At 39.4% G+C, this 20,091-nt stretch overlaps 1 protein-coding gene across 3 annotated transcripts; it reads left to right on the top strand.

Moving 5' to 3' along the window:
- The first annotated feature begins 6,297 nt into the window (after positions 1-6,297).
- Positions 6,298-19,008, top strand: LOC133560910 (uncharacterized). 3 transcript variants are annotated; one of them, XM_061913944.1, is made up of 5 exons: positions 6,298-6,527; positions 9,003-9,128; positions 11,639-12,279; positions 17,764-17,852; positions 17,928-19,008. In XM_061913944.1, exons 3-5 carry the CDS (start codon positions 11,676-11,678, stop codon positions 18,891-18,893), a joined length of 1,659 nt encoding a protein of 552 aa, XP_061769928.1. In that variant the 5' UTR covers positions 6,298-6,527; positions 9,003-9,128; positions 11,639-11,675; the 3' UTR covers positions 18,894-19,008. The 3 variants fall into 3 exon arrangements, with proteins under 3 accessions (XP_061769928.1, XP_061769925.1, XP_061769926.1); XM_061913941.1 differs by having other exon boundaries at positions 17,764-19,008; XM_061913942.1 differs by lacking the exon at positions 9,003-9,128 and having other exon boundaries at positions 17,764-19,008.
- The last annotated feature ends 1,083 nt before the right edge of the window (positions 19,009-20,091 follow it).

Genomic DNA, 20,091 nt, shown 5'->3' with positions numbered 1-20,091 from the left:
TGCAGCTGAGATAGGCTCCCTTCTTCTTCCTGCTTGCTCCTTTTGTTTGGTCTTGTCTACATTTTTTTGAAGCACGTGACGTCTACTAAACCAGTTGTAAAAAAAATAAAAAATAAAAATAAAAAAATTCAAAAAATGAGGGTGCGGTCGGTGGAAGCTTCCGGAAGGAGAGACGCGGAACTACCAAACATTTGGAGTGAATTTGGCGGCGGCTAGAGTGTCTAGATCTGTTTTGGCGGTTGAGCATAAGCTGTTTTGTGACTGGATCGAGATGCAAGGGGATAGTGACGGGATGTATGAGGATAGTATGGAAATGGATAGGACTAGAGGGGAGAGAGAAAAGAAGGGGAGAGGAGGGAGTGAAGGAAAGTCGAGTGCTAAAAGAGTGCATGAAGACGATGAAGAGGTTGATAAGAGGAAAAGGGTTATGGTGGATGAATATAAGATAATGTATACATTTAAATCAAACCAAGATATGAATGACATTAGTTTGATGACACTGGTTAAGGGATTAAAGAAGGACATTGGAGAGGTGGAGATAGCGAAGGTGCTCAGGGACGGACGGCTGTTGATTAAATGCAAAAATGGAGAGCAAAAGAACAAAGCAATGCGATTGCAAAAACTGTGCAACAAAATAATAAAGGAAAAAATCGAAGTGGGAGAACGAAAGGGGGCAAGAGGAGTCGTGACAGGAATCCCAAGAGGAGAACATTTAGATGATCTGAAAAGAGAAATAAAAGGAGGAACTGTCACTATGATGAAAAGAATGATGGCATTTAAGAACGGTGAAAAGACTGAGAGCGAATCCGTGCTAGTGCAATTTGCAGAGGAAGTCCTACCAGAGAGAATCATGATTGGGTATTTAAGCTTCTATGTTAGAGCTTACGTGCCACCCCCAGTACGTTGTTTCAAGTGCCAACGCTATGGGCACATAGCTAGTGTTTTTCATGCTAAGATGAGATGTGGACGGTGTGGAGGGGAGCATGAATATGGACAATGTGGAGAAAATGAACAGGTCAATTGTTGTAATTGTGGCGGGAATCACACAGCAGCGTATGGGGGCTGCATCATAAGAAAACAGGCAACAGAAGTACAGCAAATCAGAGTTGAAAGAAATATTACATACGCAGAGGCAGTTAAAATAAGAAATCAAGAAAGTGCAGAACAGGACAGAAGTGAAAATAGTTCAAGAAATAAAAAACAAGAGGCAGCAAATACAGGAATTTCCATGGATAAACTAGTTGTATTCCTGGCTTATGTAATAAATTGTACAGAACAGGCTAGAAACAAGACTGAGAAAATCAAAATAATTGTCAAAGCAGGAGCAAAGTTTTTAAATTTAAAAGAACTATCCTGGGAACAGGTGCAAGATGAACTACAGAGAGTAGACGAGACCGAGTCATGTTACCACAATCCAACGCCATGTTAATTGTTCAGTGGAATGCCAGAAGTTTGATAGCAAATGGACAGGAATTAAAGGGATATTTTAATAATATGAAAAATAAACCACATATAATATGTATTCAAGAAACATGGCTGAAGCCAAAATTAAACTTTATAATAAAAGGATATATAACGATACGTAAAGATAGGAATGATGGGCAAGGAGGAGGATGTGCCATATTTATTAAGGAAGATATGCATTATTCAATATTAAAAGTAAAACAAGAACTAGAGATAGTAGGAGTAGAAGTATGGAATAATAAAGAAAGATACAAAGTACTAAACTTCTATAATCCATGCAAGAAATTAGAAATTCACCAACTAGAAACAATAATCGAGCACTGGAGTGGCAATATTATTTGTTGTGGTGACTTTAATGCACATAGCACAATGTGGGGTGAAAGGGATGACTGGAATGGGGATACATTGGAAGCACTTTTGGAGGAAAAAGAACTGGTGTGTGTGAATGATGGGTCGGGAACAAGGTTAGATGTCGTCACGGGTAAAGAAATAGCAATAGATTTAACACTAGTGTCACAAGGGTTAGCAGGAAAGGTGGAGTGGGAAGTAAATAAATACAGCACAATGGGAAGTGATCACTATCCAATCTTCATTCACATAAACATAAATCATAGGACAGAAAGCACTAGAATAGAAGGAAGACGGAAGTATAATCATGGTGACTGGGGGAAATTTAGGGAAATTACCGACATAACTTTAAAGGAAGTAGATATAAATCAAGATATTGAACAATTAAATACAGATATTACAAAGTGCATAATAGAAGCAGCCGAACAGAGCATACCAAGGAATAGTATAGGGAGAAGAAGGAAGATAGTGCCGTGGTGGACACAAGAGTGTACAGATGCAATACAAGAACGGAATAGAGCATTTAGAATACTGAGAAGAACACATAATTTCCAAGACATGATCCAATATAAAAGGCATCAAGCTAGATTAGATTAGATTAGATTAGATAGTACTTTATTTATTCCGTCAGGAGAGTTCCTTCAGGAAAATTACAATTTTCAGCACAATCCCATTGAAGATCAGACAAACATTACAGGGAGATAGAACAGGATCGCTGACGGGTCTGCCGGCTTCCAGCGCCCCTTACAAAAAAGATGACATACAGGTAAACATGGGGGGCGGGGGGAAGAAAAGAATAGAAGATTAAAATAAAATAAAAAAAAATCGGTCTTAGCCTGGGCCCTGGAGTGGGGGTGCAGACTGAGGCCAAGGGAAAAAATATTAAAAAAAAATAAAAAAAAAAAAATAAAAATAAAAAAAACAACAACTCATAGCCATAGTACACATCCCTCTTCCATGTGTGTAAGAGGGAAACATCAAAGAACACAGAGGACATTAAAGACATTAAAGCAGCAGATACAACCAGACACTTCTACATACAGCTATGAATAAAAAGTAAAATAAACATATACACTGTGGTGGCCTCTGCGGTGTTCCACGCCATTGTCCGCTGGGGAGGAGGGAGCATGGCCAGAGACAGGAGCAGACCCAACAAAGCAACCAAGACAGCCGACTCCACTCTCGGCCAATGTCCAGTCCGCATGGATGAGCGATGATACGTCCAAGGTGACTGATGTGTCCGACACCTGCTCACCCAGTCAAGACACCGCGAAGCCTCTCCGTCCCAGCGCTCAGTGCTAGCTCCGCAGCCCTGTCCCCTCATTCGCATCTCTTCCAGTCCCTCCAAACCGACTCCGGTGTAGCAGAGACCCAGCAGCTGGTCTCCATGGCCAAAAGGCTCCCGGGAGGCAGATCCAGAAGTCCACAAAAAAAGCACCACAGAGGTCACAAAAGTGACACCCCTTGTCACTCAGTCCCAAAGGGTCCCGGACCAAAATGCAAAAAAATATAATAACACATGAAAACAAGAGGGAAACACAAAAGGATGACACAAGAGCACAGAGCTCCTGCCTACAGCAGCCACTACAGCAGCGCCATCTTGGAAAAAAAAGAGTAAGGTATGTTATTAAAAAAACAAGAAAACACCATTGGAGAACTTTTTGTGAAACACTAAATAGAACAACTCCTTTAAGCCAAGTGTGGGGAATGATCAAGAGAATGTCAGGGGTCAGAAAAGAACATACAAATCATGTGATGAAAGATGGAACGCGGAGTGTGGTAGGAAATAAAGAAAAAGCAGAACTTTTAGCAAAAACCTTTGTTAAAGTGCACAGTAATGATAATTTGAGAAATGTAGAAAAACAAAAGAGAGAAGAAACAATTAGTTTAAATATTAAGGAAATGAAGGAAGACAACAATAATAGTTTTACCAACACTATGGATATGACATTTTCTTTGGATGAAATGGTTCGAATTTTAAAAAAAGTTAAAAATACGACGCCAGGGGAAGACCTGGTGAGTTATCAAATGATCAAAAATTTAGGTAGCATCGGCAAAGAAGTGGTTTTGAAATTATATAATAGGATATATGAAGAAGGAAAATTACCAGATGAGTGGAAAACAGCTGTAATAATTCCAATATGCAAGCCAGGGAAAGATCCGGAAGAGGCAGGAAATTATAGGCCGATAGCATTGACCTCAAATTTGGGCAAAGTAATGGAAAAAATGATTAATGAAAGATTAATATATTATTTAGAGTCAAAAGAAATTGTAAAAAACTACCAAAGTGGTTTTCGCAAAGCAAGAAGCACAAATGACCCAGCAGTGCAGCTGGAAGAGGACATTAGAAAGGGACAAATAAATAAAGAAAGTATAATTGCGGTATTTTTTGACACAGAGAAAGCGTATGATATGTTGTGGAAACAGGGGTTGCTGATGAAACTAAATAAGATTGGGATTAGAGGAAGAATGTGCAGATGGATAAAATACTTTTTAACAAGTAGAACATTATTAGTAAAAATAGAGAATGAATATAGCAGAGAATACGAAGTGGAAAATGGGACCCCACAAGGGAGTATAATAAGTCCAGTACTATTTTCCATCATGGTAAATGAAGTTTTTAGTGAAGTGGAAGGGTTAGTGGAGGTGGCATTGTTTGCTGATGATGGAGTGATGTGGAAGAGAGGTAGAAATACAAATCATATAGAAAAGAAGATTCAAAAAGCCGTAAATAATGTTCAAGACTGGGGGACGGCTTGGGGTTTAAGATTCTCTGTTGGAAAGACAAAAGTCATAAATTTCACGAAGAGGAAAGTACAAAACAAGGTCCAAATAAAACTCTATGGAGAAAACATAGAAGAGGTACAAGTATTTAAATATTTAGGAATATGGTTTGATAAAAATATTAACTGGTCAACCCACATCAGCAAAATAGTGGAGAAAAGTAAAAAGGTGTTAAATATAATGAGGGCTTTGAGGGGTAAAGATTGGGGGGCTGATAGGTTGACATTTAAAACAATATATATCACTTTAATTCGATCTGTTATTGACTACGGATGCATTATTTATCAATCTGCTTCAAAAACACTACTTGGGAAAATAGACCGGATCCAGTCGCAGGCGTTAAGATTATGTTGTGGAGCTACTAAATCTACTCCAGTGGCAGCATTACAAGTAGAAATGAACGAAAAACCTTTGAACATGAGGAGAGATCAACTCTCAGCAGTTTATTGGGCAAACTTAAAAGGATCCAAGCAAGGACATCCAACCCGTCAAGTGCTACTAAACTGCCAAGAAAAAGAGAAGAAAAAAATGAATAGTTTTGGGTGGATAATAGGAGATATATGTATCAAAGCACAAATTGACAATATTAAAGTGAGCCCTACAGTACCAATTCCTGCAATACCACCGTGGATGTTTGAAAACCCAAAGGTAGACATGCAGTTACTGAAGAATAGAAATTTAAATAGTTACCAGATAGAACATTGGATTGAGGAAATGTTTTTTGATAACATCATGATATTCACAGATGCATCAAAAGCTATAAATAGTAAAGTAGGAGCTGCTGCAGTTATCCCACAGAGAAATATAGTGTTAAATAAAAGAGTCAGTGATAAACTATCTGTTTTTACGGGGGAATTGGTAGCAATTTATATGGCAGTTAACTGGATAGAGGAAAACAAAGCAAGGAAAGCAGTCGTGTGCTCGGACTCCAGCAGTGCATTGATGAGCATAAAAAACATAGCATCAGAAACAAGACTAGATATAGTTTATGAAATAGTTCAGGCAATCTACAGGATAAATAAAACGGGAGGTGTGGTAACATTTCTCTGGGTTCCTGCTCATGTAGGAGTTGAGGGAAATGAGTTAGCTGATAGATACGCAAAACAAGCAACCACTAAAACAGAAGTAAACATGGAGATTAGGCACAGTAAAGAAGAAGTGAAGAGCATAATTAAGATAGAACACAATAAAAAGTGGCAGAATAATTGGAATAAGGAAACAAAAGGTAGAGAGTTTTACAAAGTCCAGAGGAGAGTAGGTGTCATGAGAGGAGGGGGTAGAAATAGGAAAGAAGAATACATTATTACTAGAATGAGATTAGGCCATACATATCTAAATAGTTCACTAAAATTGATAGGCAAACATACTACAGGGCTGTGTGATTTTTGCCACCAGATAGAAAATGTTGACCATGTCTTAATACAATGTAGGAAATATAATAGAGAAAGAGAAATACTGGAAAATAAGTTAGCAAAAGAAAATATTAGGTTAGAAGTGGGAAGTATATTAGGATTGCATTCAGAAAACATAGGATAAAAAGCAATATACACATATTTAAAAAACACTGGGTTAAATAAAAGAATATAGAGTAGGGATCCACCTCGGTCCACACTCCATTACAGTAGATGGCGGTAATGCACACCAGAAGGTTGATTGCCAACCGCCATAAAAACAAAAGAAGAAGAAGGCTACGCATGCGCATGCGTGAACCGAGCTTGCTTTCCGGATGGCGAATCAACTTTACCCTGTTTAAAAGACGTGAAGGGAAGTACTGCTAAACTTCCTTTATTTTGTTTTTAAACAAGCACAGCGGCACACAGGTTATCTACTTGTTTTTTATAATTCATCAAGGAACGTAAACCAGAAGCTTTCCAAGCTTCCCGACTAAAATAAGTAAAGTTTGAGTACATTTTGTGTCCAGGCGCCAAATGGTAAGTCTTTTTTTTTTTTTTTTTTTAAACGTCTATTTTGTTAGTCTATTAACTATCTCTTATTTCAGTGTGTAGACTGTGACAAACACACGTATACTATTCATATAAAACACAGAATAAGTTTACAAACCGTCACATCGGCCCAATTATCCAACTCAACATAATAATCCAACTCAAATTTTGAATTTTAAAATGACGGCATAAGGTGGCGACTTGTCCAGGGTGTACCCCGCCTTCCGCCCGATTGTTGCTGAGATAGGCGCCAGCTCCCCCCGCGACCCCAAAAGGGAATAAGCGGTAGGAAATGGATGGATAGCATAACGTAGTTTCAGCTACCGGAAGTGGATTTTTTTTTAAACGTTAATTTAGAAATTTCCACATTTACAGACAGACGAGAAACAATAATCAAAATAAGTACAAAACAGTACAAAATAAAACAGCGCCATCGGGTTGTAAATTCAAAGTAACTAAAATAGAATGCAAATATATACATATATATATATATACATATGTATATATATATATATATGTGTGTATATATATATATATATATATATATACACCGTATTTCCTTGAATTGCCGCAGGGCATATAGTATGGTCAAACTCGTGACGTCACGAGTGAAACTTCCCCTGTCATCATTTTCAAAATGGAGGAGGCTGATTTCAATACCGGTAATTTGAAATGGCTTAAAGGGTAGAAGATTAAGAGCTGTTCAGTAGGATTTAAGGTCCAAGCTTACATCACACTCAAATTTTTACTGCATGCCTTTGGTAAGTTCCAGAGTGAGAAGAGGTTTTAAAATAATTTGCGCATGCTTACTTACCCCTTGTTTACCTGTATCTCACCTTTTTTGTAAGGGGCGCTGGAAGCCGGCAGACCCATCAGCGATCCTGTTCTGTCTCCCTGTAATGTTTGTCCTATCTTGAAAGGGATTGTGCTGAAAATGTTAATTTTCCTGAAGAAACTCTCCTGACGGAATAAATAAAGTACTATCTATCCATCTATCTATCTATCTATCTATCTTTTACCGCATGCCTTTGGTAAGTGCAGGAGTGAGAAGAGGTTTTAAATTAATTAGCGCCCTGACGGCAATTCAAGGAAATACGGTATATATATATATATATATATAAATGTACATATGTATATATATATATATGTATATATATGTGTACATATATAAGTATATATGTATATATGTATGTATATATGTATACGCATATGTATATATATATATATATATGCATATATGTATGTATATATGTATGTATGTATGTATACGCATATGTATATATATATATATATGTATGTATATTTATGTATGTATGTATGTATACGCATATGTATATATACATGTATGTATATATATGTATGTATGTATGTATACGCATATGTATATATACATGTATGTATATATATATGTATGTATGTATACGCATATGTATATATACATGTATGTATATATATATGTATGTGTATATGTATTTGTATGTATATATATATGTGTATATGTATATATATGTATATGTATTTATATATATCCATCGAGCCATCGATCTTCTTCCGCTTATCCGAGGTCGGGTAGCGGGGGCAACAGCCTAAGCAGAGAAACCCAGACTTTGTGTATATATATATATATATGTATGTGTGTATATATATGTATACATGTATATATATATATATATATATATATATATATATTAGGGATGCACCGAAATGAAAATTTGTGGCCGAAACCATATAAAATTTAAGCGCTTGGCCGAATACCGAATAATGAATGCAGTTTTTCACAACTTTTTTCAATTGCATAAATAGCCTAGAATACATTTTTAGACATGTTTTTCAAGTAAAGTAAATTTTTATTGAATATTGATATTTTTTTAATATTCCAGTAGCCTTTGCTTTTCAAAAAAAGCACAGTTTTTCATTTATATTAGGCCTTCAAACAAAACATGCATTCCAAAAAAATAATGAAGTGCATTAAAGTGGATAAACCCACCACAAATGAATTATTGTCCTTTTGGCAAAAGTCTGCTTAGCCATAGTAGATAGGCTAATAATGTAAACAGAAGGCTCAAGTAAATCTCAATTAAGTGTGTGCTTGTAACCTCTTACACTTATACAGCTAGCCTACACAACAGGCTAATAATGTAAACAGAGGCCCCACTAAATCTCAATAAGTGTGTGCTTGTAACCTCATACACTTATACAGGTACACAACATATCCCAGGCCGGAACAGATTTGTCAATAACAGTACTTCAGCTTCAGAATAAAAAGAAGGAAACTAACTATGTATAAAACAATTTTAATGTAATTTATTTTAATATAAATAACTTTAGCCCGGTCTATTTGCCACATTTCAAACATCCTGGTGAATGCGTCGGATATGGCTGCTGCCGTATGGGACCCTCTGAAATCCTGTGAGTGAAGTACAATGTTTTGTAACCTGAAATCCTCGTCTACCCATTGTGCAGTTCAACTCAGCATGCTGGTGGGGCTGACATCCGCGCTCCATATGTCTGTCTTGAAGCTGAAGTGAATATCATTATCTTTAACCAAGAGCTCGTGGACGCGGGCTGCAACACTGTCATACATCTCCGGTAAGCACACATCAGAAAAATACTGTCTGCTCGGTATCGTGTAACGGGGCTCAATGTGCTCCATGAGTCTCCGAAAGCCGATGTCCTCCACAACACAAAACGATTGATCATCCAAAGCCATAAACTCCATTACCTTCTTTGTAATTCCGTTTGCTTTGGCACTGTCAGTCGCAAACTTTTTCAGCCGCAGACGTCTCTTTCTCGTACTCGATATGCTTTTCTGGGTGTTTGGCTTTTAAATTATAAATTAAAGCAGTAGTGCTGAAGGTCTTTGCTGAGGCACTTCCTCAAGACAGTTTGGCTGAACATTCGTTGCAAACTGCAATTATTTTGTCACTTTCCGACACTTTAAAATATCTCCACACTGCTGACATTTTTCCGAAGGCGCCAGGTTACAACGTCACCGCGTCACTGCACGTTGGTTGATTGCGTCACTGCGTCAAAAAATTGCGTCAGTGCGTCACACGCCACTATTCGGCCTTGCTTTTAACTCATTCCACCGAAGGCCAAATGTGGCTTTTTTTGCCATATTCGGCCGAATATATTCGGTTACTGATTAATCGGTGCATCCCTAATATATATATACATATATAATAAAGTACAAAGCCATAGGCTCACTCAATTTCAGTAAATAACTTAAATTTGGAACACAGCATCATCGTTTTCACAGTTATTTTGTTGTTATAGATGGATAGAAATTTATTTAAAAATAAAAGATTAAAATTAAATTAAAGAAAATCTGTCTAAGCCTGGGCCTCTGGAGAGGGGGTCCAGACTGAGGCCAAGGGGAAAAAAATTAATAATAAAAAAAAAAACCCTCATAGCCTTAGTACACATCCCTCTTACATGTGTGTAAGAGGGAAACATCAAAGAAAACAAAAGACATGAAAGACATTAAAGCAGCAGAGCTGATACAACCAGCCACTTCTACATACAGCTATGAATAAAAGGTAGAGCGTGTTTTAATGTAGAGTTTTAAATATTTTTTAATGGCACAAAAGACAGGTCGGGTATTGAGAAACTTACATTTATGAATACAAACCTTAGCCAATAGAATAATGAGGTTGCAAAGGTAAAGCATGATTTGTGTATAACTCAACTTAAGTTAGTTTGCAACATCACAAGTGATAAATTGACCTTCCAAACAAAAACTTGGCCATTTTTTTTTCACTCTTGCATTTAAGCAAGAACTTTGGTCAGATATCCGTAATCATGTTTTCAGATTAGTAGACATAACACATGATATTAATGCAGGGGTGTTAAACTCGTTTTTTTTGTTTTGTTTGTTTGAGATAATTTTTTGAAATTTCTTATGCATTTTAGTATTAAAAATATTTTTTCACGTACACTGTGAAAAAAATAAAATAAAATCTGTATATTTCCCATTTAATTTCTGGTCACCATTTAAAAAAACAACTACATTATAACATAGCAGGGCTGAGCAATATGGACACAAAAAAGTATATCTCGATTAGTGTTGTCCCGATACCGGTACCAAAATTATTTTGCTAGTTTTCGGTACTTTTGTAAATAAAGGGGACCACAAAAAATTGCATTATTGCCTTTATTTTAACAAAAAAAAAATCATAGGGTACATTAAACATATGTTTCTTATTGCGAGTTTGTCCTTAAATAAAATAGTGAGCATACTAGACAACTTGACTTTTAGTAGTAAGTAAACAAACAAAGGCTCCTAATTTAGTCTGCTGATGTATGCAGTAACATATTGTGTCATTTATCTACCTATTATTTTGTCAAAATTATTAAGGACAAGTGGTAGAAAATGAATTATTAATCCATTTGTTCATTTACTGTTAATATCTGCTTAGTTTCTCTTTTAACATGTTCTATCTACACTTCTGATAAAATGTAATAATCACTACTGATTGGCACCTGGCCACAGCTGAGGGGAAACAGCGCTCAGGGAGACAAGCAGGAAACTACCAAAAAAAGAGTGCTGACAGGAAATAAAACAAACACAGAAGAAAAACTAAAACATAACCAAACTGTCAGGGACAAGCCTGACAGTTATTACATGATATAGGTACACTTGCAGTGGGTATATTAAAGAAATTACATATTGTTATGAAGGTGTCTGTTACAACATGATATATGTACACTTTTGGTGTGTCTATAAAATATATTACATATTGTTATGAAGGCCTGTGTTACTACATTGTGTATGTATATGTATATGTATATATATATATATATATATATATATATATATATATATATATATATATACACATACTTGCAGTGTGTATATTGTACATAAATATTGTTATGACAGTGTCTGTTACTACATCATATACACTCGCAGTGTGTATATTGTACGTATTACATATTGTTATGAAGGTGTCTGTTACTACATTATATATATACTTGCAGTGTGTATATAAAACATTACATATTGTTATGAAGGTGTCTGTTACTACATTATATGTACACTTTTGGTGTGTCTACAGCTAATATTCTTTCTTTGCCCCGTTTTTTTTTTTTTTTTACAGAATTAACTGAAGTCGTACAGAAGACTCCTTACTAGCAATGCGTCCTGGATTTTTAGGCACTAAAGAAAAGGCCTGTCCTGCGTTCCAACAATCGACTGCCATTGCTCCGCTCTCTTCACCTCGGAACAGTCATGTCATGAGTGATTCAGCGGGTCACTCGGAGGACGAACTGCTCAACACCGCAGAAGCAAATCGGTCTGAGCGACACTGTGAAGGCAGTCATCTAGCCAGCCTCCAACAGGAACAAACCGGAAGCCAAGCAAACGCAGCAATTGGACTGGTCCAGAGATCTCACCGACGACCGGGGACATCAGAGACGGTCAATGAAAATGGCAAATCATTTTTAGATTCTCCCATTTCATCAACGAAGACAAACGCCAGCTACCACCCAACGCAGCAGCCATCGCATAATTCACAGAGGGCTTTGGATTTTGGACAAATGAGAGCGCAAAATCTCAGCTTTGCCCCTTTGACCGTTGGTGGGAAACAGATGTGTTCTACCCCGTTAAAATGTGGACATTCGCCAAGACGAGGACAAAAGCCGCCAACAGATGAACAAATACAATCCGTGATTGAAGAAAGGCTTGCGTACTTTACGACTTTAAACAACAGTGATCATGGATCTGCAGCCACTACCAAAGGTACAACAGTCACACAACAAATATAAAGTTCAAGTACCAATGATTGTCACACACACACTAGGTGTGGCGAAATTATTCTCTGCATTTGAGCCATCACCCTCGATCACCCGAAAATGTTGGTGATTTAACCCACAATTCCAACCCTTGATGCTGAGTGCCAAGCAGGGAGGTAACGGCTCCCATTTCTATAGTCTTTGGTATGACTCTGCAGGGGTTTGAACTCACAACCTACCCATCTCAGGGCGGACACTAATAGCCAACCTTCGTCTGGATTGTAAACACTTTCAGCAGTTGTGGAGCGGGTGCAGCCCGTAGAAGTGAAGTTAAGTGAATTATATGTACAAACCCCGTTTCCATATGAGTTGGGAAATTGTGTTAGATGTAAATATAAACGGAATACAATGATTTGCAAATCCTTTTCAACCCATATTCAACTGAATACACTACAAAGACAAGATATTTGATGTTCAAACTCATACATTTTTTTTTTGCAAATAATTAACATAGAATTTCATAGCTGCGACACGTGCCAAAGTAGTTGGGGAAGGGCATGTTCACCACTGTGTTACATCACCTTTTCTTTTAACAACACTCAATAAATGTTTGGGAACTGAGAAAACTATTTGTTGAAGCTTTGAAAGTGGAATTCTTTCCCATTCTTGTCTTATGTAGAGCTTCAGTCGTTCAACGGTCCGGGGTCTCCGCTGTCGTATTTTACGCTTCATAATGCACCTGGGGATAGGTTGATTGGCAACCCTAAATTGGCCCTAGTGTGTGAATGTGAGTGTGAATGTTGTCTGTCTATCTGTGTTGGCCCTGCGATGAGGTGGCGACTTGTCCAGGGTGTACCCCGCCTTCCGCCCGATTGTAGCTGAGATAGGCGCCAGCGCCCCCCGCGACCCCGAAAGGGAATAAGCGGTAGAAAATGGATGGATGGATGGATAATGCGCCACACATTTTCGATGGGAGGCAGGTCTGGACTGCAGACGGGCCAGGAACGTACCCGCACTCTTTTTTTACGCTCTTGTAACATGTGCTGCATGTGGCTTGGCATTGTCTTGCTGAAATAAGCAGGGGCGTCCATGAAAAAGACGGAGCTTAGATGGCAGCATATGTTGTTCCAAAACCTGTATGTACCTTTCAGCATTAATGGTGCCTTCACAGATGTGTAAGTTACCCATGCCTTGGGCACTAATGCACCCCCATACCATCACAGATGATGGCTTTTGAACTTTGCGTCGATAACAGTCTGGATGGTTCGCTAAACCTTTGGTCCAGATGACATGATGTGGAATTTTTCCAAAAACAATTTGAAATGTGGACTCGTCAGACCACAAAACACTTTTCCACTTTGCACCAGTCCATCTTAGATGATGTCAGGCCCAGCGAAGCCGGCGGCGTTTCTGGATGTTGTTGATAAATGGCTTTCCCTTTGCATAGTAAAGCTTTAACTTGCACTTACAGATGTAGCGACAAACTGTATTTAGTGACAGTGGTTTTCCGAAGTGTTCCTGAGCCCATGTGGTGATATCATTTAGAGATTGATGTCAGTTTTTGATACAGTGCCGTCTGAGGTTTCGAAGGTCACTGTCATTCAATGTTGGTTTCCGGCTATGCCGCTTACGTGGAGTGATTTCTCCAGATTCTCTGAAACTTTTGATGATATTATGGACCGTAGATGTTGAAATCCTTAAATTTCTTGCAATTTCACTTTGAGAAACGTAGTTCTTAAACTGTTTGACTATTTGCTCACGCAGTTGGAGACAAAGGGGTGCACCTCGCCCTATCCTTTCTTGTGAAAGACTGAGCATTTATTGGGAAGCTTTTTTTATACCCAATCATGGCACCCACCTGTTCCCAATTAGCCTGCACACCTGTGGGAGGTTTCAAATAAGTGTTTGATGAGCATTTCTCAACTTTATCAGTATGTATTGCCACCTTTCTCAACTTGTTTGTCACATGCTGCTTGCATCCAATTCTAAAGTTAATGATTATTTGCACACAAAAAAAAGTTTATCAGTTTGAACATCAAATATGTTGTCTTCGTAGCATATTCCACCGTATATGGGTTGAAACATATTTTCCCAACTCATATGGAAACAGAGTTTGTATACAGCGATTTACAGTGTAAAACCCTTTTATCTAAGTTATATTTTTAAACCAGTGTGGGTGACACCGGGAGCAAGTGGATGAAGCGTCTTGCCCAAGGAAAACAGCTGTGACAAGGATGGCAGAAGCAGGGATTGAACCTAGAATTTAGCCGCTCTACCAACCGAGAAACACTGCCCCAAAATAGCATGCGATAATTTGAATACCGTATTTTCCGGACCATAGGGGGCACAGCCGATGAATGTTCTATTTCAATTTTTTTTTCATATATAAGACGCACCAGATTATAAGGCGCATTAAATGCCTACTGAAATGAGAGTTTCTTATTTAAACGGGGATAGCAGGTCCATTCTATATGTCATACTTGATCATTTCGCGATATTGCCATATTTTTTCTGAAAGGATTTAGTAGAGAACATCGTCGATAAATTTCGCAACTTTTGGTCGCTAATAAAAAAAGCCTTGCCTGTACCGGAAATAGCAGACGATGTGCTCGTGACGTCACGGGTGTGAGGTCTCCTCACATCCTCACATTGTTTATAATGTGAGCCACCAGCAGTAAGAGCAATTCAGACCAAGAAAGCGACGATTTCCCCATTAATTTAAGCGAGGATGAAATATTTGTGGATGAGGAAAGTTAGAGTAAAGCACTAATAAAAAAATTTAAAAAAAGGAAAAGGTGACGGCTCCAGGCGGTGGCTTTTTTTCTTTTCTTCTTTTTTTTTCTTTTTCATGAAAAAGGGAGGTTTTTGTGGTTGGTGCACTAATTGTAAGTGTATATTGTGTTTTTTATGTTGATTTAATAAAAAAAAAAATATATATATATTTTTTTTAAATAAGAATTAATAAAAAATTATTCTGCGGCCCTGTACCAATCGGGCCATGGCCCGGTGGTTGGGGACCACTGCTTTACACCACTGCATCCCACGCTTTGCATTTGACTTGGTGATTTATGGATTAGATGCAGCTGACCGGCCATGGAAACCCATTCCATGAAAACTCTCTGCGTACTGTACGTGGGCTAATAGGATGGTCACATGAAGTTTGGAGCTCTATAGCAACCGACTGTGCAGAAAGTCTTTGCACTATGCGCTTCAGCATCCGCTGACCCCTCTCTATAAGTTTATGTGGCCTACCACTTGGTGGCTGAGTTGCTGTTGTTCCCAAACTCTTCGCTTTTCTCATAATAAAGTTGACTTTGTTATATTTAGGAGCGAGGAAATTTCACGACTGGATTTGTTGCACAAGTATCATCCTATGACTGGAAATCACTGAGATCGGCCCATTCTTTCACAAATGTTTGTAGAAACAGTCTCCATGTCTAAATGCTGGATTTTATACACCGGGCCAAGTGATTAAGGCACCTGATTCTCATCATTTGGATGGGAGGCCAAATACTTTTGGCGATATAGTGTATCACTAAACTTAGTTGTAAAAATTTGCTTCTGCGTCTGTCCTTGACACCCTTATTTCAGGCCGGCCCCTCTGGAAACACTGTGGAAACACTCCCCACCCACACTGCTTGGTGCCACGTCTGAACTGCTGTGACTTAGATTACCATAGTAACTAATTAGATTACCATAGTAACTAATTATATTACCATAGTAACTAGTATATCATGCAAAACCGCATATTTCAACCAATGAAATACTTTGTATACTTCAAGACTTATGGTCATTTGAAAACATCACTGCACATCATAATGGCAGCTATACTTTCCATGTTAAAGATATAAAAATATTTTGGAAATGTGCGACGGGCCAGATTGAAAAGCTTAACGGGCCACATGTGGACCTTAATTTCCTTAGGACTGGTCTATAGGAACTGCTTGGGGTCATAAATACAAACATGTCAAAAACATATGTCATGAGGAATACTTGGAATCATACTTGCCAACCCTCCCGATTTTCCCGGGAAACTCCCAAACTTCAGTGCCCCTCCCAAAAACCTCCAGGGGCAACTATTTTCCCAAATTTCTCCCCATTTCCACCCGGACAACAATATTGGGGGCGTGCCTTAAAGGCACGCTTGTAGCGTCCTCTACAACTTGTCGTAACGTCCGCTTTTCCTCCATACCAACAGTGATACAATATATGCGGATTTTACACACACACACAAGTGAATGCAACGCATACTTGGTCAACAGCCATACAGGTCACACTGAAGGTGGCCGTATAAACAACTTTAACACTAACAAATATGCGCCACACTGTGAACCCACACCAAACAAGAATGACAAACACATTTCGGGAGAACATCCGCACCGTAACAACATAAACACATCAGAACAAAGACCCAGAAACCCTTGCAGCACTAACTCATCTGGGACGCTACATCATACACCCCCTGCTACCACCAACCCCCCACCCCCCAACTCCCGAATTTGGAGGTCTCAAGGTTGGCAAGTATGCTTGGAATATGAAGATATCACAACTCTTTGTTTTAAAGATTTTGAACCCAGTTATTGCGAAAATTAATTTTATTTGAAATGGGGTCATTTTTGCCTTAACACACAACCTTTTGGGTGTGACGTTAGACTTGGCTTAGCTGCACCGATACATAAATAAGAATAAGCTAAAAGGAAGCCGCTCGTCTTTAACCCTTGTGTGGCGTTCGGGTCTGTGGGACCCATTTTCATTTTTTTATGAAAAGAAAAATTATACAATTAAGTATTCCAACTGAAACTCACTGACTTTGGCTAATTTTCTGTGAATAACATATCAATACATATTTAATGACCTCCCCCTTGCACATTTCTATTACATTTAAGATGTCCGGGTCCACTGGACCCGGGGTTAATAGAAGTGTGGAAATTGATGTTCTGTGTACCACATACACTCACAGCAGGCCTAGACAGGAGGAGGACAGAGTGTAGGTACACAAAACATCAGCGGGTCAAATGTGCGAGAAAATGAGAGCAACCTTGTGTGGGAACGGCAGGTGCAGAAACACAAAAGAAGAATCCCTGTGGGATGCAGGAACTGGCAGAGAAATTTTCTGGGCAATGTTCATATTACTCAGCCAGCGTTTGAACAGATGCTGAACAGATGTTTACCTTATCTCAATAAACATCTGTTGAGTATTTTAACATAAAAGTGTTTGATTGTGAGGCATTAAAAGCCACAAAATGCAATGGGTTCATCGAACCCACAGACGCTGGCTGAGTAACAACAATATGACCACTACACAAGGCTTAAACCCACGGTTAGCGTGGACCAGCTGAAGGAGCTCTGTGGAGTTTCCTAACTGGAAGAAAGCAAAAATGATTTGGAAAGGAGGGGTCGGTTCCCCTGTAGTAGTTCCAAGCGCCCAAAACCCTATCCCAGAGTCAGAAAAAGATACGATGGATAACGACTGTCCCTTTTATGCCCACAGAATGTCAGGAAGTGATGATGGAAGTCACCGCGACCTCCACCAAGCATCAAGAGCAGCCAATTGTTACAAAGCGCCACCCTTTTTTCAAGGTCAGAAATGGCTCATTACGAAATCTAAATAAGTCTTTTGGCTCCAATATGAGCAATAAACCAAAACGTTGCCAGGATCCTCATGCCAAGCTGGTCAAATTTGCAAAAAGTGGAAGTAAGGGTGAGAGGACACCCACTGGACAAAGTCTAGAGGAAGCACAATACGAAGACATTTCAGACGATGACGGAGAAAGGATCAAAGTATGTTGCAAAACACCCCAGTACGAAGACATTAGCGATAATGAGACATTTGAGATGCCATCGCCGACTGAATCCAGAATGGCACCGACACAAAGTGACACCTACCCACAGCGGGGCCAGACTGATGCTTATTGTGTTATTCCTCTAAACCTTTTGTCCCTGAAATATGAAGCCCCAAAAGCCCAGCGGGACGTTGATGAAGGTGCAACAAAAGAGACTAGGGAGCAAGGTCAACCAGCGCCAGCTTCGATACCGTCATCAGTCCCCAGTTTAGAGGTCTACGACTCGTCGGAAACGTACCAACAGGTCAACGCCATGCAATTCGCCGAGCATTTCGTCGTGCTTGACGACGAAATGGATGAGATGAAAGAAACCTTACAGGAGGAAGGTTTTGCATCCGTTGAGCTTGACAGCGGTGAAACTGAAGACAGTTGCGATTACTCCTCTGGATCGGAGCACAACTATATGACCGTGTCGGAGCATCTGCTGAATAGATCAGCCCCGTCGTGTTCTGAGGATGTTCATTCTGACCACAAAATTAAGGTAGAACATCGGCAAACATCTGTGGGTTTTAAGGGAGTTAAACACAAAACCAAAGAACCAACCGACAACTTGATAACAAATAAGATTATTATCGTTGATTCGTCAGATGATGAAAATGAGGTGCAACTGATTGACAGCACAGATTCTCTGCATGTCCACATCAGTACCTGCAGATCTATCACACCAGGAGGTGGTATCAGCCTGGACTGTAACGGGAGAAAACATCCCAGGAACAAAAGACTCTTGTCTGGGTCACTGGTTCCTCGGAAAAAAGCATTACTTGAAAACGACCTTTGACAGTACATGACTTTTGTGTGTGTACACATGTCACCTGAACAGTTTTGTGTTATTTAGACGCAATATGTTCAACTTGCAGGCAGTATTTTTATTTTCAATAAAAGTCATTCCAAAATGTTCTTCTCTAAGTCAGTGTTTAACCATGGGTCCAAGAGCCGGACCGTTGTTGGGCCGTGAGTACCCCCTACAGGTCTGCCAGAAAAAAAATTCACAGCTGTGGTCCATATGGTCTACAGTGGTACAGAGTTGAAAATACACGTTCCCACCACTTTTGGCAGTGATCCGTCAGTCTGTTGACCGAACAGTGCATGACCGTGGTCGGGAGCAAAAATCATGAAGATGTTGTCTTAATGATGATTATTAATCACAGGCAGGTCAGGTTGACAGGAGCCCCTCACAGCAGTCAGAGCCGAGGGGAGTCCCACAACCCCGCACATCCAGACTGGAAATGAAATGTGCCTGGGCAAAGCTGCCGCTTGATTTATCAATCAATCAATCAATCAATGTTTACTTATATAGCCCTAAATCACTAGTGTCTCAAAGGGCTGCACAAACCACTACGACATCCTCGGTAGGCCCACATAAGGGCAAGAAAAACTCACACCCAGTGGGACATCGGTGACAATGATGACTATGAGAACCTTGGAGAGAAGGAAAGCAATGGATGTCGAGCGGGTCTAACATGATACTGTGAAAGTTCAACATGATACTGTGAAAGTTCAATCCATAATGGATCCAACACAGTCGCGAGAGTCCAGTCCAAAGCGGATCCAACACAGCAGCGAGAGTCCCGTTCACAGCGGAGCCAGCAGGAAACCATCCCAAGCGGAGGCGGATCAGCAGCGCAGAGATGTCCCCAGTCGATACACAGGCGAGCAGTACATGGCCACCGGATCGGACCGGACCCCCTCCACAAGGGAGAGTGGGACATAGAAGAAAAAGAAAAGAAACGGCAGATCAACTGGTCTAAAAAGGGAGTCTATTTAAAGGCCAGAGTATACAAATGAGTTTTAAGGTGAGACTTAAATGCTTCTACTGAGGTAGCATCTCGAACTGTTACCGGGAAGGCATTCCAGAGTACTGTAGCCCGAACGGAAAACGCTCTATAGCCCGCAGACTTTTTTTGGGCTTTGGGAATCACTAATAAGCCGGAGTCCTTTGAACGCAGATTTCTTGCCGGGACATATGGTACAATACA

This window comes from Nerophis ophidion, linkage group LG10, assembly GCF_033978795.1.
Source record: "Nerophis ophidion isolate RoL-2023_Sa linkage group LG10, RoL_Noph_v1.0, whole genome shotgun sequence".
NCBI lineage: Eukaryota > Metazoa > Chordata > Actinopteri > Syngnathiformes > Syngnathidae > Nerophis > Nerophis ophidion.
This window is presented reverse-complemented; position numbering and strand designations above follow the sequence as displayed.